At 43.4% G+C, this 23,748-nt stretch overlaps 3 protein-coding genes across 3 annotated transcripts in view; 2 read left to right on the top strand and 1 right to left on the bottom strand.

The window, feature by feature from the left end:
* The window catches only part of si:ch211-246m6.5 (von Willebrand factor D and EGF domain-containing protein), a 67,527-nt gene extending 64,219 nt beyond the window's left edge, over positions 1 to 3,308 (top strand). The window contains exons 31-34 of the mRNA XM_064970173.1: positions 93 to 188; positions 982 to 1,077; positions 2,430 to 2,527; positions 2,749 to 3,308. Of these exons, the coding sequence (XP_064826245.1) occupies positions 93 to 188; positions 982 to 1,077; positions 2,430 to 2,527; positions 2,749 to 2,769 (311 nt within the window). The 3' untranslated portion in view covers positions 2,770 to 3,308. The remainder of the gene's footprint in view (positions 1 to 92; positions 189 to 981; positions 1,078 to 2,429; positions 2,528 to 2,748) is intronic.
* Positions 3,309 to 8,243: 4,935 nt separating this feature from the next.
* Positions 8,244 to 9,188, top strand: si:ch211-246m6.4 (basic helix-loop-helix transcription factor scleraxis). The gene is given in 4 exon segments (XM_064970171.1): positions 8,244 to 8,332; positions 8,427 to 8,657; positions 8,659 to 8,938; positions 9,156 to 9,188. Coding segments are annotated over 4 exon segments (633 nt in total).
* A 1,995-nt stretch (positions 9,189 to 11,183) lies between these two features.
* LOC135543580 (eIF5-mimic protein 2-A-like) lies at positions 11,184 to 23,669 on the bottom strand. The gene is made up of 12 exons (XM_064970957.1): positions 23,538 to 23,669; positions 22,698 to 22,771; positions 22,415 to 22,591; positions 22,088 to 22,182; positions 21,928 to 21,993; positions 21,640 to 21,775; positions 19,210 to 19,319; positions 14,470 to 14,640; positions 13,159 to 13,305; positions 12,378 to 12,516; positions 12,071 to 12,193; positions 11,184 to 11,964 (listed from the first exon to the last, which is right to left on the bottom strand). The coding sequence occupies exons 2-12, from the start codon at positions 22,759 to 22,761 to the stop codon at positions 11,933 to 11,935; spliced, it is 1,260 nt and encodes a 419-aa protein (XP_064827029.1). The 5' UTR covers positions 22,762 to 22,771; positions 23,538 to 23,669; the 3' UTR covers positions 11,184 to 11,932.
* Between the last annotated feature and the right edge of the window lie 79 nt (positions 23,670 to 23,748).

The raw sequence follows: 23,748 nt of genomic DNA, 5'->3' as shown, positions 1-23,748 counted from the left end.
TGCCATATGCGAGATACTGTGGATAATTATTCTGGTGAATATGTATGAGCTGAGTTGGTAAGTTTGAGTCTCTCCCTCCATCCCCGATACAGGTGTGTGTGAGCCCATGTGTATGAACGGCGGGCGGTGCGTGGGTCCAGATGTGTGTGACTGTCCATCTGGATGGAGAGGAAAGCGGTGCGATAAACGTAAGTGGGCTCGCGTAGGAGTTCCACAGTTGCACCGCCACCTGTAAACAGATGCTTCCATTGCTAGCTGTGGAGGCATGTGCATATGGAAACAATTCATCATGGTGCTTGGGATGTGTAGTGGTTCACCGATGGCAGGCTTGTGTCATGCCCTCACAAACAAGCATTTAATGGCAGCAGGTAGCATAGAATGTAAACAGATTGTAAACAGAAGCCGATTTATACAAGCCTATTAGCCTATTTATAACACAATATGAACACAATTACAACATGCCAAAAGATGTTCTGGTAACACTGTTTATTTAAATGGTACCTACGCAATACATTTAGAACATTCATGAGCCATACATAACTCATTCATGAGCCATACATAACTCATTCATAAGCCATACATAACTCATTCATAAGCCATACATAACTCATTCATAAGCCATACATAACTCATTCCTAAGTCATACATAACTCATTCATAAGCCATACATAACTCATTCATAAGCCATTCATAAGTCATACATAACTCATTCATAAGTCATACATAACTCATTCATAAGCCATACATAACTCATTCATAAGCCATACATAACTCATTCATAAGCCATACATAACTCATTCATAAGCCATACATAACTCATTCATAAGCCATACATAACTCATTCATAGGCCATACATAACTCATTCATAGGCCATACATAACTCATTCATAGGCCATACATAACTCATTCATAAGCCATACATAACTCAGTCATAAGCAGTGGTTTGTGAGTTGATTGGTGTTGTGTTTGTCTCGCCCCAGCCACTTGTCTACAGAAGTGTCTGAATGGAGGAGAGTGTGTTGGCCATAACACTTGCCACTGTCCTCCAGGCTGGCAGGGCATGCTATGCCAAGCCCGTAAGTACGCCTACATACGCGAGCCTGCTCGTACACACACGCACGTACACACGCACACACACGGACACACACACACGGACACACACACACACACACACACGGACACACACACACACTTACCAATGAGAAACTGATTTAGACCGTGGTTATTCCCCCAAAGTTACCGCTGATAAAAATCTTTATTGACATTTATTTTATTATTGTATTTATTTTCTAAGGGGGAAGATCAGCTTTAATAATGCAGATAGATTGTGGCTTTTATAAATGTAATTGTCTGCATCATTTCCAATCCCCATATATTTTGGGGGAAAATATATATATGAATGCATGTATATATTTTTTCACAAATATTTTCCTTTATTATGTCCCACAAACCCTACCACCCCTCCCCTAATTGGAGTAGACTAATAAACAATAACACTTAGGCTTCTACTTCTAGCTTTTACATACTATATACATTTTATGGACACAGTATATTTTGCAATAGTTCTCTTTCATTGACGTTTATTGCCAGTTTCATATGTCTCTAAAACGTCCCTCGTCAGCCCACTCCCACCACCACCATGCTTAAGAAGCTCTCCTCGTTAACACCATTTATCACCTGGTCCACGTTAACCACGTAAAAAAATCAGCTGTGTGTTTGATACACACACACAAACACTAACAGCTACATCTCATCAGAGTGTCACTAATAGTTCCTGCATAAGCTCGTTCAGCATCCCAGCATTAACCAGCCAATACGTGACTTTGAAGAATGACCCGGGAGTCATGAGAGAAGTACTTAACTCCCGTTAAAGTGAAGTCGCCGTCCGTAAAGATGAGTCATCATTTCTGTTTACTCTGCCTGGGCCCTATTTATTTATTTCTATCAAACCACTAATAGCCGTAAGTAACTCTCCCAAATATACAGCGCAGTAAAATCTATAAACTCAGAACAAGAAGCAGAGAGAATTCAGTCCACACAGGGGCATCCAAATGCATAATAAAATCATTTCTGTCATAAATTCAAAGGCAGACTCCGTCACAGTGTATGCATTTAGCTATGCATGGCAATGATTCAGAGGTTTGATGGGATGATTATGGTAACTGTGTTGCCACGGCTCCATTTTGGACCCCTCTCTGGGACTTACCCAGAATCCTCAGGGTGGTAATATGAGCAGAGAGAGATTAGTGTCAGCTCTGTCGTTATGACGGTGTCGTTATTAGGATGCGAGGCTGATTTAGGACTTGTCCCTCACCTGCTGCCTCTCTCTCTCTCTCTCTCTCTCTCTCTCGTTCTCTCTTCTCTGCATTGTGATTTTCATTTCAAATGTATCATTCCCACATTGTGATTTTCTCTATCCTTTCTACAGCACTCTGTGAACAGAAGTGTCTTTATGGGAGCCGATGTATCCGCCCTAATGTCTGTGCCTGCAGGAAAGGGTATTCAGGGGTCTTGTGTTCCCATAAGGTAAGTAGATACATCCCCCCCCCCAGCACTTACTGTGACTGGAATCAAGAGAGGAATTGGGAATATCATTTGAAAGCTGAGCACTAAGCTTACACCTGACAGTCAGAAAACTCTTATTGGTGGGGGGGCTTTTCCAGCTTTTTGCATTTGCTGGTCCACTTCAAGACTGTGTGGATGCACGGTGGAATAAGTGTGGCCAAATTATGTGTGGTGTTTTTCAGCTCCCAATTCCACGAGGCTAATGGAGAACTGGGAGCTATGTACTGAAGAAGCTGGGCTGAAACAAGACAATGAAACTCCTAATGGAACCACCACACTGACTTAGGATGCTCAATGCCCACAGCTTTTGTTTCTTCAAAAACAACATTGTAATATATGGCACAATTCCAAACATTAGGATCTGTACATGACCAATGTATGTATAATATTTGTATATTTTTTTTTCTTAGAACCAATAATACTGTATTTTATCTATTAAAGTCTGGCTTTAAAAAAAAAGATTAAAACAAAGCACAACACTGTCACCATTGATAAAAGAACCAATAATACTGTATTTTATCTATTAAAGTCTGGCTTTAAAAAAAAGATTAAAACAAAGCACAACACTGTCCTTTTTACTGTGGAACAAACTCATCAAGTTGGCAGTTTACGATCAAACTAAAAACTCACTTGGAATTGTTATTTATTTGGTTGTTTTTATGTTTTATAATTTCATACTGTTGTAAATATCATCAAATAGGTTTTTGCATTACTCACAAATAAAACCCAGGCAATGTATGATATTAAAGTCCATTTGTTATGGTCTCGATCCTCATTCTGCATGCAATCATTTCTTAAAATGTGAAGAAGAAATGTGGTTTGTGGAATGTTTCTATTATTTAAACAGAGAGTTACCATTGAGATCAGAAAACAAACTAAACACAGCACAACAAACAATCAGGAAAACAGCCACATTTCTTAGTAAATAGTTCAATATTTACATTTTCCCAAGTGGCATCAGTGTCCAGTAATGAGGTGCATTAAAACTAAAAACCTAATTAAAGCTAAAAACCTAATTCGGTGGAGCCCCGAGGAATCTCAAGGGTTAACTAACCATGTGACCGGGTCATGTATCTCATGTTAAAAAAAAATATATACATACATTAACAACAAAGTTAGGTAAGTTGGAAGCTTGTGTAGTAGAGATTTGAACAAATAGGGAATAATAAATTGATCTACGGGACTTTAAATGAGGACTAGCCGACCTTTTGATACAGGATACAGTGGTGAGTATTAAACCTGTCACCATTGTGGTAGACGAGATCCACAGGTCTGAGAGGAGTGGCTTCTGCAATCTGATAAATGGTGTCATCATAATCAAGAACTGGCAAGAAGGTTGACTGTACAACCTGCTTCCTGCTATTTAGGGAGAGGCAAGATCTATTTTATAAAAAAATAGTCTGTTTTTTTTAAAAATAAGCAATAACACTTGGTCAATCCAAATGTCCAGGTATTTGTAGGCGGGAACCCGATCAACGGGAGAACCGTCCAATTAATAAATATGTAGTCCATCTGAAACATTCTTGTGAGAACCAGTGTGTAAGGTAACAAGGTCAGATTGCAGCTCTAAGGGAACAAGGTCAGATTGCAGCTCTAACATACAAAAGGTGTGATGGGTCCGCACTTTGCAGCCTTCTTGTACTTACACACTGAAGAAGGCTGCAAAGCCATAATGTCTGTGTAGAATATCCCTGATTCAGTGAAAATAATTAAAGAAATTAAGAAAGCTTTATGCAAAATCTTTTTGAGTGCGTACCATCATATCTTTTGCTTGTCTGAATTCACAGGTTTTACTCGCCAGCCAAGCTTCTGGGAGAGCGTGATGTTCCCATTTTGCTTTGTGCAGCTCTATCAAAGCCTGGTCAACAGTTGGGGCAATGACGTATAAACTCAGCAAAAAAAGAAACGTCCCTTTTTCAGGACTCTGTCTTGCCTTGCTGGAAGAGTGAGATAACATCTCTCAGCAAGAACGGGCAAATCTGTCCATGAGGAGGAGATGCACTGCAGTACTTAATGCAGCTGGTGGCCACACCAGATACTGACTGTTACTTTGGAGGACCTTTGAAGACGTTTCATTTTTTGTTTATAACAGTGTTGTTTACATACAGATTAATATTACAAGTTTTAACAGATATACCATTATTATTTATGTAAATAGTAAAGAGTACAGGTCCCAGTACTGACCCCTGTGGTACACCTTTTGTAATATCCATGAACAATTTATGATCAAATACGTGCATACCAAACCGTTTATAAATGAGCCCCCTGGTAATTATGCAGTGAAGGAGTTAGGGGGATAGGGGTTAGAGGGATGCCTACCTAGCCCAGGGGCCACAGACATTCACTGTGTGAGTCACTGGAGGTGGAGGATGAGGAAGAAATGGGGATTAACAGATAAAACCATCACCAAACTGCATCACCTCTGAGCCAATTTTGACAGGCTATTCTGCTCTAGCAGCCTTTTGTCTTCGGTTTTCAAATCTCATTAAAATCAGTCTTAGTTGCCCTGTTTGAGCTCAGTAGGATTAGTCTTTTTGCAAGTCAGTTGATGTTTGTGTAGCTTTGTTCTAATCCCCCGTACTCTGCATACTGGCAGCTAATTCTAGTTCAACCCAAGCAAGCAGCCTCTGCTTTTGAAATAGTGTTCAGAAATAATTCTGTGCCAACCCCTCACTAACTCCTGGATGGTAAATATCACGGGAAGGCCTGAGATCCACCCTCAGTGATTGTCTCTCACGGTCAAAACTTTGAGAAGCGAAACAAACTTTGTTAGGGAAATTACTGTTGTGTTCTCTGCTGTTCATCCCTCACAGGATGCTGAAAGATATTAGTTTATGGTAATGTGTTTATTTTGGAATAAACGGAAATGCTCACATTAAATAAAAACGCTGTTCATTTTGTCACGGCAATGACAATGTATCTTCCTTTCCGGCAAATTCAGTTACAACCGTCATTTACCATGGAAAGCATCTTGACTGGCTGCATCACCACGACAACTGCAAGGCTGCAAGGCGCTACAGAGGGTGGTGAGTACGGCCCAGTACAACACTGGGGCTGAGCTCCCTGCCATCCATACCAGGTGCTGTAAGAGGAAGGCCCAAAAAATGGTCAAAGACTCCAGCCACCCAAAGCCATAGACTGTTCTCTCTGCAACCGCACGGCAAGCAATACCAGTGCACCAAATTTGGAACCAACAGAACCGTGAACAGCTTCTACCCCCAAGCCATAAGACTGCTAAACAAGACTGCTAAATAGCTAATCAAATCGGTGCCTGGACTTTCTGCATTGACCCTATGTACACATACTGGACTCTGCCCACACACTCACACATATTTACACTAAAACCCCAACACACACATACACACACACACACTACATACGCCCACACATGCGTACACATGCATACTGACGCCACACTCACTCACTCACTCACTCACTCACCCACTCACACACACTTTCACACTCAACACATATGCTGCTGCTACTGTCTGTTATCTATCCTGTTGCCTTGTCACTTTACCCCTACCTATATATACATAGCTACCTCAATTACCTCTTACCCCTGCACATCGACTCTGTACTGGCACTGCCTGTAAATAGCCATGTTATTTTTACTCGTTATTGTTATTCGTTATTCACTGTGTATATATTCCTTGTGCCACTATTTCTATTTTTTTTATATGTTTAACTCTGCATTGTTGGAAAATGACACGTAAATTAGCATTTCACTGTTAGTCTACACATCTTGTTTATGATGCATGTGACAAATACAAATGCATTTTATTTTATTATCTCTCTCTCTGTATGTCTCTCTCTCTATTTCACCCTGTCCTTCGTTAGTCCCCAGGCTCATTGTCTGATCTTTCTAAACCCTCCCTAGTTACCAATAAAATGTGCCTGTACACATCTATGGGTGGTAATCAAAGTGATTTGGGAAGTGCAAAGTTTCCCAATGTTGCATAATGGTCGAGAAGCGAAGGGGAGAAGCAACTGCTAATGTTACCCTACTAAATGAAAGAAGAAGCTGAGCTACACCTAACTACACCACTCTTTTAGCACAGACAGACAAGCATGTAGACCTGCACCTTGTTCCTCTCCTCTCTCAGCCCCCTCCTCTCCTCTCCTTCTCTTTCTCCTCCTCTCTCGCTCTCCCACCGATCGTTCCCTCTCCTCTCGCTCTTCTCCCTCTGTCAGCAGTGTTAGTGACAGAGCTGCTACATCAAACATGTCACGCACTTGTCACTAGTAAGTCTCCAATGTGCTGTCACACACACACACAGCCCACACACGGCTGACACAGCTCCATTACTGTGGATGTATGCCTGTGTCCACCTACACAAAGAAAGGCTGTCAAAAGTACTTCTGTCATAATGGCTCATAGTAATTCCTCACCAGTGCTATATTGCCATCTAGTGATGACATGCAGTCTATTGCTATATAACCCGTAGTGTAGACCTGAAATACCAAAACAACAACTTGACAACGGACATACAAATCAACTCCCCTAATGTTTAATATTTTAATTTCCACAATATATGGTTGCGTTGATTAGCTCAGTTGGCCCTTTGAAATCATTCCAACCTATTGATATGCACTTGCTGTGGTTATAATTCTCTTTTCACACAACTTACATTGCTCTCAGGAACACTAAAACTATTGTTGGTATCATGATGAAAATCTTGGTATGATGATCTGAAATTTGACTGAAGTAACACTATATAAGTGACTTGTACATTCACAGATATTTATATCAAGGCTAAAGATGGCACAAGTTATTGGGGAGACTGCCATGGGGTGGAGGAACAGCTGGAGGGTGACTGATACACCTGGACTACTCACTCACGGTCCTGGTCGGAGAGCACTGAAGCTGGTGTCATGACGAAGACCAAGGAGTGATTCCTTCTCTGGGGTTTGAACCGAGTTTGAATTTGAGTTCTGAGAATTGTTGACATGCTGTAACGAAGTAGCACTTCACCAAATAATAGTGACAGGATTTCTAGGAACACACTAATGTGAAACGATGCAACGTGTTCTAAACATCAGCCATTTGCCTGACATAGTGACCTCGCGTAAACCGGAGGAATGTTTTCACTATGTCAAGATTAGCTTTATCATCTATTTGTGACCTTTGCACAGCGTGCAATAGACGTTCGTGCGATTGTGTGTATGTTGTTGAGGCTTCAGGTAGTTAGACCGGCATTTGAATCAGCGGGAGAAGATGAAAGACTTCCAGGAAGCAGGAGATAAGACAATGAAGATTCGTGATGGAGGGAGTAGAGAGTCACAGCACGACTGTGTTTACATGGGCTGAGAGTGGGAGAAGGTTAATGTCGTGCATCTGCAGTCACACTGTCACACCCCGACCCCCTCAATGCTTGCAGATCTGAAGGGGCTGGATAAGTATAAGCAGTGTGATGGTCAAGCTTCCACCATATTGCTTCCACCTTCCACAGACCTGCAAACATGGAAGGGTTAGGGGTCAAGGGGCAGGGGTTAGGAGCAAAGTGGGAGTGTGCTGGCTCTCTGTGGGGGGTTATATATATATATAAACCTCAAGCACCCAAAGAACCACGACCGGTGGATTCTCCTCTCCAGCCTCCACCTGTCTTTCCGTTTCCAGAGGCCACATGCATGGTGACCGGGCCCAGAAAGGATCCGTTATTCAAGAAATGGCATGATGCTCTGCCAAGGGGATGGCGTGAGCCCAGTTAGCGCAGGATCCCCACACCCCCAGTCACCGGATCACACGGTGGCAGCTGGTCCCAGGTGCTATTTTCACTCTGCATTTATAAAGCAGTCGCCATGAAACAGACACAGGAGCAGAGCCAGTCCCAGATCCCAACTCATACCCCCGCCTTAGACACCCAGCCAGGCCCACCATGAAGTCCACAGGGAGCGAACAAGGTGCCGCGCCGGACGGTTTCCCCTCCGACTTGGACGAACTGGATAGCGGAAGCGAGGAGAGCTCCGACAACAAGTCGACGGGCAGCGGCTGTAGCCCCCAGGGAGGGGGCCGGGAGGGGGCCAGGCAGAGGGAGAGGGGGTGCAGCAGGCGTCTGCAGGGCGTTAGCAAACAGAGGCAGGCAGCCAACGCGGGAGCGGGACCGGACCCACAGCGTGAACACGGCCTTCACCGCGCTGCGCACCCTCATTCCCACAGAACCAGCCGATAGGAAACTGTCCAAGATCGAGACGCTGCGCCTGGCGTCCAGCTACATCTCCCACCTTGCCAACGTGCTGCTGCTGGGGGACGAGTGTTTGGACGGGCAGCCCTGTCTCGGGTACCACAGCATCCTGCAGAGCAGCACCAACATCAACAGCCCCCCACTCAGGCCCATATGCACTTTCTGTCTCAGTAACCAGAGGAAAATGGTGAGTCCTCAAAATAAATCAGTATATATTGGTTGACATTGGGCTATCATAGAAGGCTGCATGTAATCTCATAAAATAAAATGGATGGGATTTGGCTACATTTAGATAATGGGTCAGTACTTTAAGATTGGAGCAATTCCATAACAGCCATCCCAATCAATAGTATTCCAATGGTTTTATTTCAATGTAAACTACTACAATTTCTCTACTCTCACAGCTCAGAGATGGAGGAAAGCACACAGCCATCTGACATGGTCACGCACTACTGTCAAAACAAGGATGCTTACCAAGTCACACGGATGTTTACATGTACCTAAGAGTGGGAAGAAAAAAACGATTTAACATATTTTTGAAAAATCTTAGAGGACAAAAAAAAACCCACCGAAATGCACTTTCCGTTCACTTCATGTGCGTCTTTTCCACCGTGTTTTGGTAAAATTGGAAATCGAGCGCAATGTGTAAGGTTCCACCTGACAGTGGGCTATTTCGGTATCAGAAATAGTAAGCCCTAGTGTCGCGCTCCTAAAAAACAGTCTCGCCTCCCCCGTGCAGCCAGTCACATGGTTGTAACCCAAGCCTAGGCCGTGCATCGGTTCGTCGGTGGAGTAGCGGACCAGCGGACTAGTTAGCTTGTCTCCTGGCTGATTCATCTTTTGCCAACTGAGGAGAGGGTGACGTGCTTCACAATTATGAATTCTAACTGCCATTCAAACTCAATTCAATAGTTCCAAATATACTTTGGTAGCAGTAATATTTAAATTAATCTTAACCAGGATAGTACACTTAATTTAAATGGGGGAGGCAAAACAATATACAAAATGTGCTTGAATCCAAATATGAAGTGTTATATGTAGGCCCACCTGCTAGCAGAGCAGAAGCAACCAGACTTGGTGTTTAGAAACTTTACCACAACATCAAGTCATATTCCATGTCAAATGTAACATGGTGTAGATCAAAAGAAAACGTAACATACATATTAAACACTCCTTTTGGGAGCCCAATGCTATACTGTACATTGAGAAATGTTTACTTGCATGTATTGCACAAGCCTTTTCACAATCCACAAACACAATAGTTCTGCATATGTTTGTGCAGTATTGGTTGCACCTTTGAAGGCCCAATGAAACTGTTTTTATATCATCATCAAATAATTTATAGTTAACAAAATACCTTACTGTAATATATTACACACAATTTTTTTCAAGAAGCTTTTTAGCACAACTTTTTCAAGCAATAATTTTTTCTTGGACTGCCTGGGAGTGGTCTGAGTGGGAAGGGTAAACTGACAACTAGCCATTATTGGAAGAGGGGTTTGGAACCCTTATTGGTCATGGTCTATTAACCACATGGTGATGTCACCATCGAAAGCAAAAACTCAGCCATGGAAACCTGCTGATCAGAAGGGCCTGTGTAGATTGTATTTTCAACCAGCAACTATCAGGAAATAACACTATTCAAATGTTTTCACACTTTTACAGTGTTGGTTTCAGCCATTTCACAATATAATTTAAAAGGCAGGAACAGAATTGACTGCAGATTTGGGTATATAATTATTTCAAACTCATGCAAATTATAAATACGATCATATTTGGATGAATTATCCAAAACTAATAACGATGTTGCACACTGACTGCAATACTTACCTCAATGAAGACCTCAATGTATTAACCTAATAGAATTATAGGCCTACCTTCAAGTCTATTGTAATGTGTAACATTGTTGTAAACATACTTGAATTTCTCCAAACTTATGTAAGACAATTGTCCTCTTCACATAGCAACCAATGAGAAGCTGTTTGAAGGAGAAAAATGCTTTTTTGTACAAGAAGTAAAAAAATATATATTTGACTTGTAAACACAATCATTAAAGTACTTTCAAAATAAATATTGGACTGATTGAGTTGAATGTACATGTAAAATACCTTCTTAGGCCAAGTTTACACAGAGTCCAATTCTGAACTTTTCCCACTAACTTGACCAATCAGATCAGCTCTTTAGTCAATAATTGGGCAAAAGATCAGAATTGTGCTGCCTGTGTAAACACAGCCTTAGAAAATCAGTCAAGACCATTTACTGTGGATTGTGTAGTTCATTAAAATCAGGTTTACCCAGTAATAACATTAAGCCGTGTGTGCATTTGGGACCTCAGGTGGAGTTGTATTAGTACAGCAGGCACATAAGTTTAGTAATTGATCGCAATGCTACACACCAAACATACAAGAAATGTATACCATAAATAATCAGAATAAGAATTTTAGTCATCTTTATTTCTTTAAAAAATTATTGGTTTAATCAGATTAAAGAAATTAACCAATATTACTTAGCTGGCATTGCATCGTCCAGAGAGGATGTCAGTCAGGTCAAGAGGTGGTTCTACCAAGATGAGTCACTGCACAACGTTCATCCGATCACCAATTCAACTGTTCATTACAGGTTTGTCCAAAAGGCCAAGGTCAGGAAAGGAGCTAACATGAGGATAGGGCTACCGGGTAAAACCTTTGGCGAGAAGGCAATGACTTGTCATTTTAGCGTGCCTTTAAGTCACATAGCAAGAAGGCGCACTGCTGCAATATTAACAGTTACAGCAGTATCAGGGATATCAGACTGGATGTAGCAACATCAATAGAGCATCTTAATCAAGTGGAATGTTCCATTTCCAAAACACAGAAGGCATAATAGTAATACTAATAAAAGGGGGTAATTTCTGCTCCTTTCCAAACAAATCAACACTTCATTTGTTAATCTTATGATTGAGGTTTTAATTCACAATACGTGTGAACCATTAAGGGTAAGTTAAAAACAAAATGTAATAAGGAGTGTACCGTTCACGTCACAGCCCTCGAGTTAAAACGTAAATGTTGAAGTTGGACAGGGGTGAAAGAAAACAGAAGGTAAAATAAGAAAACAGGACTGGGAGAGACTAGCACTTCAGTAACAAAAACATTCTACTGCTCCTACTGTGCTGTTTAAAATGCACATGTGGAGGGTTGAGTTCTCAGTTCTCTTCCTCGTCCTCGGACTCAGACTCTGGAAGACAGAAAAGAGTCGAGTCAAATCAGAACATTACAATTTACAGCAACATGAATATTAAGATCATTTTCAAAAAAGTAACTATTAAACAGTTTCTTTTTACCTTCCTCTGCATTCTTCAGCCACTCAACGAATTTCTTCATCTGCTCGAGGAAAACACTCTTTCCTTTAGCAACGTGGGCCTCTGCGTACCACTTAAGAATTGCCTCTTCACTCAAAACATCCGCTGTGTTGGGAGAAGGCAAAACACGGAACATTTGAATGTTCAGATCAAAGGTAATGAGTGCACACCATAAGGGGCACACCATGGTACCTAAACAACATGTCACATGTGCCCACCACACACAGGTTGTATCCCAAATGGCACCCTATTCCCTTTATAGTGCACTACTTTCAACCAGGGCCCACACCTTTGTAGAGGAGCACCACAATCTTCTGGAAGGCCTTCATGAAGTGGATGTTGTCATAGCAGTACTCCTGGATTTTCACCAGCAGGATGATCTCAGAGGCTCCCTGGGAGGTGAATGCCTTCAGGAGAGGACTGTATTGCTGTGGAGAAGAGAGAAAGATGGGGGGGTTAGGGTATAGGAGAGTTAGAGACTAGATGATCTCAGAGGCTCTTTGGGAAGTGAACACCGTCAGGAGAGGACTATTGCTGTGGTGGAGAGAGGACCAATTAGTTCCCATTCATCCAATCTGTTTTTATTAATAGGCAAGTCAATTAAGAACAGATTCTTAGTTGCAATGACACAATGTCAGGGGCAGGCAAAGCAGCAATATAAGCACCTACATTTGAGTAATTTAGCAGATGCTCTTATCCAGAGCAATTTACAGGAGCAATTAGGGTTAAGTGCCTTGCTTAAGGGCATATCAACAGTATTTTCACCTAGTTGTCTTGCGGATTTGAACCAGCAAACTTCCAGTTATTGGCCCAACACTCTTAAATTGCTATACAGGGAGGGGGGGGGCACAAGGTGGTTGACTGGACTAAAACCAGCCAACTAAAACCTAATCATGCTCCAATCTGGCCTATATTAGCACCGCTCCATCCTCCTCTTTCAATACTATACAGTTCCAAAAAACGCTAATCTGAAATTAACGAAGCAGCAACTAATTTAACCTCATCTAGGTTTGTCTCATTGATGAATCTTTTTGGCAAGAGACCGGTTCAAGACCGCAGAAGACATTTACCTTCAAGTGTTTGATAGATTGTTCGCAGACCAGCTCTTCCTTCTTGTTCCATTCCACACAGCTCATGACACTGGACCACACGATGCCGATCATCAGTTGTTCAGAGATGCTGGTCTTCTTCATCTCCTCCCTGACGTAGGCAATTATCTAAACACAGCAGGGAACACGTCAATGAACAATGCCCAGCTATCAAGCATATATACACTGAACAAAAATATCAAACGCAACATGTAAAGTGTTGGTCCCATGTTTCATGAGCCAGAAATAAAAAATACCAGATATTCTCCAAACGCACCAAAAAAAAATTCATTTGTTTACTTCCCTGTTAGTGAGCATTTCTCCTTTGCCAATGTAATCCATCTACCTGACAGGTGTGGGCATATCAAGAAGCTGATTAAACATTACACAGGTGCACCGTGTGCTGAGGACAAAAGGCCACTAAGATGTGCAGTTGTGTCACACAACGTCCCAGTTGTCTCAAGTTGAGGGAGCGTGCAATTCGCATGCAGACTAGAGGAAGGTCCACCAGAGCTGTTGCCAGAGAATTGAAATTTAATTTCCCTACCATAAGTCATTTTAGAGAATTTTGCAGTACTTCCAGCCTCACTAACACAGACCATGTGAGCCCAGAACCTCCACACCGGCTTCTTCGCCTACGGGATCGGTAGAGACCAGCCACCCGGTACGTTGATGAAACTGAGGAGTTTCTCTGTCTATAATAAAAGTAGTTTTGTGGAGAAACACTCATTCTGATTGGCTGGGTCTGGCTCCCCATGGGTGTGCCTGGCTCCCAAGTGAGTGGGCTGATGCCCTCCCAGGGCCACCCATGGCTGCGCACCTAGTCATGTGAAATCCATAGATTAGCCTAAAATGTATTTCAATTGACTGATTTCCTTACATGAACTGTACAGTGCAAAACTGGTTACTAGACCATTTACTCAGTACTTTGTTGAAGCACCTTCAGTAGCGATTACAGCCGCTAGTCTTCTTGGATATTACACTACAATCATTGCATGCTAGGAATATGGGACCAAATACTAAATTGTTGACTACTTTAATACACAAGTGAATTTGTTTCAATACTTTGTCCCATAAAAAAAAACGTGGGGACTATGTACAAAAAGTGCTGTAATTTCTCAAAAGGTTCACCCGATCTATGAAAACACCCTCACAAATAAAAGCAGACAGTCTGCACTTGAACCTGTCATTGTAATTCAAATAACCAAGTGCTGCATGCAGTACAGAGTCAAAATAACACAAATGTGTCACTGTCCCAATATTTTGAACCCACGGTATAAGAATAAGTCTCACATCTTTGAAGTTGTCCCCACGGGCCATCATCTCTTGGAGCTCCTTCTGCAGCTCCTTACGGGACCCGATGGCCTCCTGGTTCCTGGCAAAGTCTGACAGCTCTTTCAGTCCCGCGTCAGTGAAGTACTTTGAAAAATGCTCACAGCTCCGCTTGTTGGCAGGAAAGAGTTCCTGTGACAGATATTGATACAAGTAATTAGTTTCTATTCAATATTTATTGTTTTAAATCTAAAGGCCAATATATAAAAACTTAAGCTGGTTTAACAGACAATCGCCATAGATGTTTTTTAGACTATGACTAGTCTTGAAGGGATAGTTCACCCAAATTACAAAAGTATACTTGCTGCCTTACCCTGTAAGCAGTCTACGGATAAGGTATGACAGAAATCCATGCTTTGGTGAAGTATCCCTCGCACCATGCTAACGTTTCAGCATTTAAAAAAGTAATGGGACCGATTAGCATTCGTCGCACATGTCCAAATCATCCAAAACTACCTAAAATTGATTGTGAAGCACAGTCACTTATAGATCATTTGAAAATGGTTTTAAAATGTTAATATCGGTCCCATGACTAATGGGATGTGCCACAAATTCTAAAATGTTATCGTATGGAAACAGTGCCAGGGATACCAAAGCATAGACTGCATACAGCAGGTGTCAAACTCATTCCATGGAGGGCCTAGTGCCTGCTGTTTTTTCCTTTAAATTAAGATCTAGACAAGCAGGCGAGGGGAGTGCCTTACTAATTAGTGACCTTAAAATCAATCAAGTACAACGGAGGGGCGAAAGGCTGAGTGTCTGTGGGTGTCCGTGGAATTAGTATGACACGTGGCTTACAAATAACATTTTGTCACATGTGCCAAATACAACAGGTAGAGAGAGACCTTACAGTGAAACACTTACTTACAAACCCTTAACCAACAATGCAGTTAAGAAAATAACAAACAAAATAATTAAAGGGCAGCAGTAAAACAACAATAGTGAGGTTATATACAGGGGGTACCGGTACAGAGTCAATGTGCGTGGGCACCGGTTAGTCGAGATAATATGTACATGTAGGTAGAGTTAGTGACTATGCATAGATAAGAAGTAGCAGCAGCGTGGGGGGGGGAGGCAAATAGTCTGGGTGGTCATTTGATTAGATGTTCATGAGTCTTATGGTTTTGGGGGGGGGGGGGGGGTAGAAGCGGTTTAGAAGCCTGGGCCATACGCACTACCCTCCGTAGTGCCTTGCAGTTGGAGGCCGAGCAGTTGCCATACCAGGCAGTGACGCAACCAGTCAGAATGCTCTTGATGGTGCAGCTGTAGAACCTTTTGAGAATCTGAGGACCCATGCCAAATCTTTTCAGTCTCCTGAGGGGGAATAGAGTTTGTCGTAGCCTCTCCACAACTGTCTTGGTGTGCTTGGATCATGTTAGTTTGTTGGTGATGTGGATGCCAAGGAACTTGAAGCGCTCAACCTGCTCCACTACAGCCCTGTCAATGAGGGCGTGCTCAGTCCTCCTTTTCCTATAGTCCACAATCATCTCCTTTGTCTTGATCACATTGAAGGAGAGGTTGTTGTCCTTGCACCACAAGGTCAGGTGTCTGACCTCCTCCCTATAGGCCGTCTCGTCGTTATCAGTGATCTGGCCTACCACAGTTGTGTCATCGGAAAACGTAATGGTGTTGGGAGTCGTGCCTGGACATGCAGTCATGAGTGAACAGGGAGTACAGGAGGGTACTGAGGATGTGTTGTTACCTACCCTTACCACTTGGGGGCGGCCCATCAGGAAGTCCAGGATCCAGTTGCAGAGGGAGGTGTTTAGTCCCAGGGTCCTTAGCTTAGTGATGAGCATTGATGGCACTATGGTGTTGAACACTGAACTGTAGTCAATGAACAGCATTCTGACATAGGTGTTCCTTTTGTCCAGGTGGAAAAGGGCAGCGTGGAGTGCAATAGAGATGGCATCATCTGTGGATCTGTTGATGCGGTATGCAAATTTGAGTGGGTATAGGGTTTCTGGGATAATGGTGATGTGAGCCATGACCAGCTTTTCAAAGCACTTCATGGATACTAATGTGAGTGCTATGGTGGTCTGCTTGAAACATGTTGGTATTACAGACTCAGACAATGTTGAAAATGTCAGTGAAGACACGTGCCAGTTGGTCAGCGCATGCTCGGAGAACACATCCTGGTAATCCGTTTGGCCCTGCGGCCTTGTGAATGTTGACCTGTTTAATGGTCTTACATCGACTGCGGCGAGAGTGATCAGTCAACCGGAACAGATGATTCTCTCATGCATGTTTCAGTGTCACTTTCCTCAAAGCGAGCATAGAAGTTATTTAGCTCGTCTGGTAGGCTCGTGTTACTGGGCAGCTTTGGTTGTGCTTCCCTTTGTAATCTAATAGTTTAAGCCCTGCCACATCCGACGAGCGTTGGTGCAGTACGATTCGATCTTAGTCCTGTATCGATGCTTTGCCTGTTTGATGGTTCGTTGGAGGGCATAGCGGGATTTCTTATAAGCTTCAAGGGTAGTCCCACTCGAATGCAGCAGCTCTACCGTTTACCTCAGTGATGATGCCTGTAATCCATGGCTTCTGGTTGGGGTATGCACGTAGTCATTGTGGGGACGATGTCGTCGATGCACTTATTGATGAAGCCAGTGACCGATATGGTGTACTCATCAATGCAATTGGAAGAATCACGGAACATATTCCAGTCTGTGCAAGCAAAACAGTCCTGAAGTTTAGCATCTGCTTCATCTGACCACTTCTTTTATTGACCGGGTAACTGGTGGTTACTGTTTAAATGTTTTACTGTAAGCAGGAATCAGGAGGATAGAATTCTCTCTGTGGTTGCACATTTAGCATGATGAAAGAAATTAGGCAAAACTGATTTGTTTCCCTGCATTAAAGTCCCCGGCAGTAGTGCCAGCATCGGTCTGTGGTGGTATGCAGGCTACGAAAAATACAGATGAAAACTCTAGGTAGATAGTGTGGTTTACAGCTTATCATGAGATACTCTACCTCAGGCAAGCAAAACCTTGAGACTTCCTTAGATATCGTGCACCAGCTGTTGTTTACAAATATACATAGACCGCTACCTCGTAAAGCTAGGGGGCAGAATTTTCACTTCTGGATAAATAGCGTGCCCAATTTCAACTTCCTGCTACTCATGCCAAGAATATAAAGATATGCATATTATTCATATATTTGGATAGAAAACACTGAAATTCCTAAAACTGTTTGAATCATGTCTGTGAGGAAAACAGAACTTATGTAGCAGGCAAAACCCCGAGGACTAACTGATTTTTTTTCCTCCCCTGTTTCCTGTATTGTCTTTGCCATGGGATATTTCATAGGAACCCATTTTCAGTTCCTACCGCTTCCACTGGATGTCACCAGTCTTTGGAATTTGGTTGAGGTTATTCCTTTGTGCAATGAAGAAGTAGGCCAACTCAGAACTGGGGACACTTTTGTGAGTTGCGCAATTCGTGAAAAGCAGCGCTGGTTTCTTTTCTTTATTGAATACAGATTGTCCCGTCTACAATTTGATCGATTATTAACGTTTAAAATACCTAACATGGTATTACAAAAGTAGTTTGAAATATTTTAGCAAAGTTTATAGGCAACTTTTGAAATATTTTGTAGTGACGTTGTGTTTTTGTATGCTGTTTTTTTCTGGATCAAACGCTCTTTATAAATGGACATTTTGGATATATATGGACGGAATTAATCAAACAAAAGGATTAATTGCGATGTTTATGGGACATATTGGAGTGCCAACAAAAGAAGCTTGTCAAAGGTAATGCATGTTTTATATTTTATTTCAGCATTTTGTGTAGCGCCTGCAGGGTTGTAATAGCCTGCACCAGCAGTGAATGAAGGAGCTATCAGATAATAGCTTATGCTTTCGCCAGAAAGCATTTTTAAAATCTGACATGTTGGCTGGATTCACAACGAGTGTAGCTTTAATTGAGTATCTTACACATGTGATTTGAAAGTTTGAATTTTATAGCATTTTATTTGAATCTGGCGCTCTGCATTTCTCCTGGCAACCGGCCAGTTGAGACATTTGCATCCCGCTTATCCTGAAGAGGTTTTAAGAGGGGCTGCTGTTCTATCCTGCCGATAGCTTGTATAACCCTCCAGCTTTATGTTACTCATGTCGTCATTCAGCCACGACTCTGTGAAATATACGATATTACAGTTTAATGTCCCGTTGGTAGAATATACATGCTTTTAGTTCATCCCATTTATTTTCCAGTGATTGTACATTGGCTAATAGTACGGATGGCAAAGGCAGATTAGTCACTCGTCGCCGGATCCTCACAAGGCACCTCGATCTCCTTCCGCAAAACCTCTCCTTCTCCTGTGAATGACTGGGATGAGGGCCTGTTCAGGTGACTGGAGTAAATCCCTCTTGTCCGACTCATTAAAGAAAAATTCTTAGTCCAATTCAAGGGGAGTAATCGCTGTTCTGATGTCCAGAAGCTCCTTTCGGTCATAAGAGACAGGAGCAGCAACAACACTATGCACAAAATAAGTTACAAACAATGCGGGGGAAAAACAATAGCACGGTTGGTTAAGAGCCAATAAAACGTCAGCCATCCTCTCCAGTGCCATGAAATGTTGTAAGGAAATGTATATCATTTTGGAGAACTATCCCTTTAATCTGTGTTGAGGAAACCTCTTCTATATGTATTGGTATCCTTGGAGGGGGGGGGGTATATATAAAGTAAGGAATTGTAGCTTTACCATCAGCCTGTTGTCCATGCTGACTTTGCGGAGAGCGACAGCAACAGCATTGATGTCCCTTTCGTAGATCCAGGACTTGAACAGGTTGACAGCAAAGGCTGCAGATACTCCTGCAAACAGTCATAAAGCAACAGTCAAAGCAGCAGGTACCCTGCAATGAACAGCACTCAAATCACTATTTTGTATGAACTAAAAACATGTTCATTTCAGAGACGTTGGGTTCATACAATGTGCCTGAATTACTGTGTCCATTTAACAAAAAGTTTCCAGTGAAGAGAGCCATGTTCATTTGGGGCCAGTGCTCCGGGCAGCCGAGCGGAAATGGAGGAAAACTCGCCTCCCTGCGGACCTGGCATCCTTTCACTCCCTCCTCTCTACATTTTCCTCCTCTGTCTCTGCTGCTAAAGCCACTTTCTTCCACTCTAAATTCCAAGCATCTGCCTCTAACCCTAGGAAGCTCTTTGCCACCTTCTCCTCCCTCCTGAATCCTCCTCCCCCTCCCCCCCCCTCCTCCCTCTCTGCAGATGACTTCGTCAACCATTTTGAAAAGAAGGTCGACGACATCCGATCCTCGTTTGCTAAGTCAAACGACACCGCTGGTTCTGCTCACACTGCCCTACCCTGTGCTCTGACCTCTTTCTCCCCTCTCTCCAGATGAAATCTCGCTTCTTGTGACGGCCGGCCGCCCAACAACCTGCCCGCTTGACCCTATCCCCTCCTCTCTTCTCCAGAACATTTCCGGAGACCTTCTCCCTTACCTCACCTCGCTCATCAACTCATCCCTGACCGCTGGCTACGTCCCTTCCGTCTTCAGCGAGAGTTGCGCCCCTTCTGAAAAAACCTACACTCGATCCCTCCGATGTCAACAACTACAGACCAGTATCCCTTCTTTCTTTTCTCTCCAAAACTCTTGAACGTGCCGTCCTTGGCCAGCTCTCCCGCTATCTCTCAGAATGACCTTCTTGATCCAAATCAGTCAGGTTTCAAGACTAGTCATTCAACTGAGACTGCTCTTCTCTGTATCACGGAGGCGCTCCGCACTGCTAAAGCTAACTCTCTCTCCTCTGCTCTCATCCTTCTAGACCTATCGGCTGCCTTCGATACTGTGAACCATCAGATCCTCCTCTCCACCCTCTCCGAGTTGGGCATCTCCGGCGCGGCCCACGCTTGGATTGCGTCCTACCTGACAGGTCGCTCCTACCAGGTGGCGTGGCGAGAATCTGTCTCCTCACCACTGGTGTCCCCCAGGGCTCTGTTCTAGGCCCTCTCCTATTCTCGCTATACACCAAGTCACTTGGCTCTGTCATAACCTCACATGGTCTCTCCTATCATTGCTATGCAGACACACAATTAATCTTCTCCTTTCCCCCTTCTGATGACCAGGTGGCGAATCGCATCTCTGCATGTCTGGCAGACATATCAGTGTGGATGACGGATCACCACCTCAAGCTGAACCTCGGCAAGACGGAGCTGCTCTTCCTCCCGGGGAAGGACTGCCCATTCCATGATCTCGCCATCACGGTTGACAACTCCATTGTGTCCTCCTCCCAGAGCGCTAAGAACCTTGGCGTGATCCTGGACAACACCCTGTCGTTCTCAACTAACATCAAGGCGGTGGCCCGTTCCTGTAGGTTCATGCTCTACAACATCCGCAGAGTACGACCCTGCCTCACACAGGAAGCGGCGCAGGTCCTAATCCAGGCACTTGTCATCTCCCGTCTGGATTACTGCAACTCGCTGTTGGCTGGGCTCCTTGCCTGTGCCATTAAACCCCTACAACTCATCCAGAACGCCGCAGCCCGTCTGGTGTTCAACCTTCCCAAGTTCTCTCACGTCACCCCGCTCCTCCGCTCTCTCCACTGGCTTCCAGTTGAAGCTCGCATCCGCTACAAGACCATGGTGCTTGCCTACGGAGCTGTGAGGGGAACGGCACCGCAGTACCTCCAGGCTCTGATCAGGCCCTACACCCAAACAAGGGCACTGCGTTCATCCACCTCTGGCCTGCTCGCCTCCCTACCACTGAGGAAGTACAGTTCCCGCTCAGCCCAGTCAAAACTGTTCGCTGCTCTGGCCCCCCAATGGTGGAACAAACTCCCTCACGACGCCAGGACAGCGGAGTCAATCACCACCTTCCGGAGACACCTGAAACCCCACCTCTTCAAGGAATACCTAGGATAGGATAAAGTAATCCTTTCCCCCCCCCTTAAATGATTTAGATGCACTATTGTAAAGTGGCTGTTCCACTGGATGTCAGAAGGTGAATTCACCAATTTGTAAGTCGCTCTGGATAAGAGCGTCTGCTAAATGACTTAAATGTAAAATGTAAATGGGCCACCATAACCAAACATTTGGGAAAAATTAAAATTAAAAACAAGCAGCTCTTATTGGACAGTTCCAGGTAAAGATAGTGGTGGGCTGGCAAACACTCACCCTCTTTGACCACGTTCTCGTTGAAGAGACTTCCAATGACGGCAGCTGATATGTTTCCATTGGCCAACAGAATGCCAGTGAGCATGGCCAGCTTGTTGCGCTCTGATTCAGTGAACCCTTTTAAAAACAGCAGCAACTGCAGAGTAGATAAAATAATGAGCCTGCAGGGTACATGTTTTAGTTCTTTGTTGTGAAAATTAAATATCCCATTCAAATAATCCATGCAGGTTCCATTGTGTGTAACATTCATCAGTGCCAACTGCCAAGCAGGAGTTCAAACTGTCTCACCTTCTTAATCTCCTCCTCAAACCCTTTCTCCAGGTACTTGTAACGCCGGATCAGCTTGTTAAAAACCTACAGGTTCAAAACAAACACTGTGGTAAATGTGTTATTATACAGCATTGATATAGATACTTTGCAGTAATACATTATTTCCACATCCTCTTACCTGAGCATATGCTTGCATTGTCTCAAGGTCCTCTTGTGCAGTGAAGAGGCAGAACTCTGTGCGGGTCAGGTCATCAGATATACTCCCTCCTGGGGCTGCAGACAGGTGAAGGGGGAGAAAGAGTATCAGTGCGCTAATCTGGACAACAGCAGCTTTCCAAATGGAATGGAAACTGACAACACTACACTTCATCTAAAACTTCCCTAGAATCCTCTTTCCTCCTCAAAGCGCATTGTAGAAGAAGGTCAGATGGGTGGGACTTTGGAAGGAGGCAAGGGATCCATGAAAGCTACTGACTTGCAACACTACTTAAAGATCTGTACTCACCAAGCATTCCGCCAGCCACCAGGATGTCAAAGAGTGTCTCTGCATACCGGCGGTAGTCAAGCTTGGCGCCAGAGGCATCAAGGAATTTTGCAACAGCTTCCAAATCAGATCCAGTTTGATTCAAGCCTTGTACGATACTTTCTTGAAACTGAGTAGGGTCAAATCTCTCCTTTTCATCTGTTGAAAAACATGTCATAATTTCACGGCCGGAACCATGTTGACACAGCTAGGTGAACCAAACAAGTAGAGGCAAATTGGTCGACAATGAAGATGCCCAACTTACCTCTTTTCCTCGTTTTGAAACGCTGGCCGGTTAGCGTTGGCTTTTGCTGCTTTTGATTATTCATAAAAGACACTCTGGAAGAAAAAAGTTTAACATTAACGTCTGATTGCGCACCGTCAAGATAAGTCAACATTAGCAGGCTATGTATAGCTAGTTGGGAACGTGCTGTGCCCAACAGGATTTCTGTAACGTTAGGCCCATGCGAGAGCTATGCTATGCCTTGTTCTGGCTATATTTTAGCTAGCTTATTAGCAAGCCACACCTGGTAATTTGGAGAATTTTCAAAGTTGACATTGTAACCTGGCTTTGTCATGATGAATAGAAAATACAATCAAAATGTAGTTCGGTGAAGTTAGTTAGCTAGCCTGCTTTAGTTGCCCTCCAAGATGGTAGGCTTTAGTATGAGCACGGGGACCTTCCGGCAATGCGCCCGTTCAGACAGGCCTTGCTTGTTCGTGTGGCACCTGAGAAACTCCCATAGCAGCTAACTTTAGCTAACAAGCCACAATTTCCTGTAATGCTAACAAAACTTGGAACAAAGGACGTCGATATTCACGCCTGATTATCAAATATAATGGGCAACTAAGTGGCTCTACAGTGGGCAGATAAATAAAGCCTGTGTTTCAACGTGCCATATCTAAAAAGTCAGTTCTTCCGACATGATAGCCAACGTTATGTTAGCCATGTAGTTTGTTAGGTAGCGAAGTTGTGCTTGCTAGCTAACAATGCAGGAAAAATAACTCTAAGATAAAATACTTTACTAGCTAGCCAATGTTAGTTTAAACAGACACATGTAGATTACATTGTCAACCGAATGTGCAAAGTATGCAGGTCACCTACCGAAATGTATGCAGATAAAAAAACGGTTAGAGAAAGAACAAATTCAAAACACCCGAATTCAGTCCTATCGACCTAACAAAAATACCCCTTCCAGAACCAACTTGTGACCGGTTTTCGCAACTACGCATGCGTATTTAAATATGGCTCTATGGTGTCACTTTATCTGGTCCTGAGAGCTGACTTTGCGTGGGTGCATGGGTGGGTGGGTGCA

Source organism: Oncorhynchus masou, chromosome 7, assembly GCF_036934945.1.
Source record: "Oncorhynchus masou masou isolate Uvic2021 chromosome 7, UVic_Omas_1.1, whole genome shotgun sequence".
In the NCBI taxonomy this organism is placed as follows: domain Eukaryota; kingdom Metazoa; phylum Chordata; class Actinopteri; order Salmoniformes; family Salmonidae; genus Oncorhynchus; species Oncorhynchus masou.
Note: the sequence above shows the minus strand (reverse complement) of the source record. Positions and strands in the feature narration are given on the sequence as shown.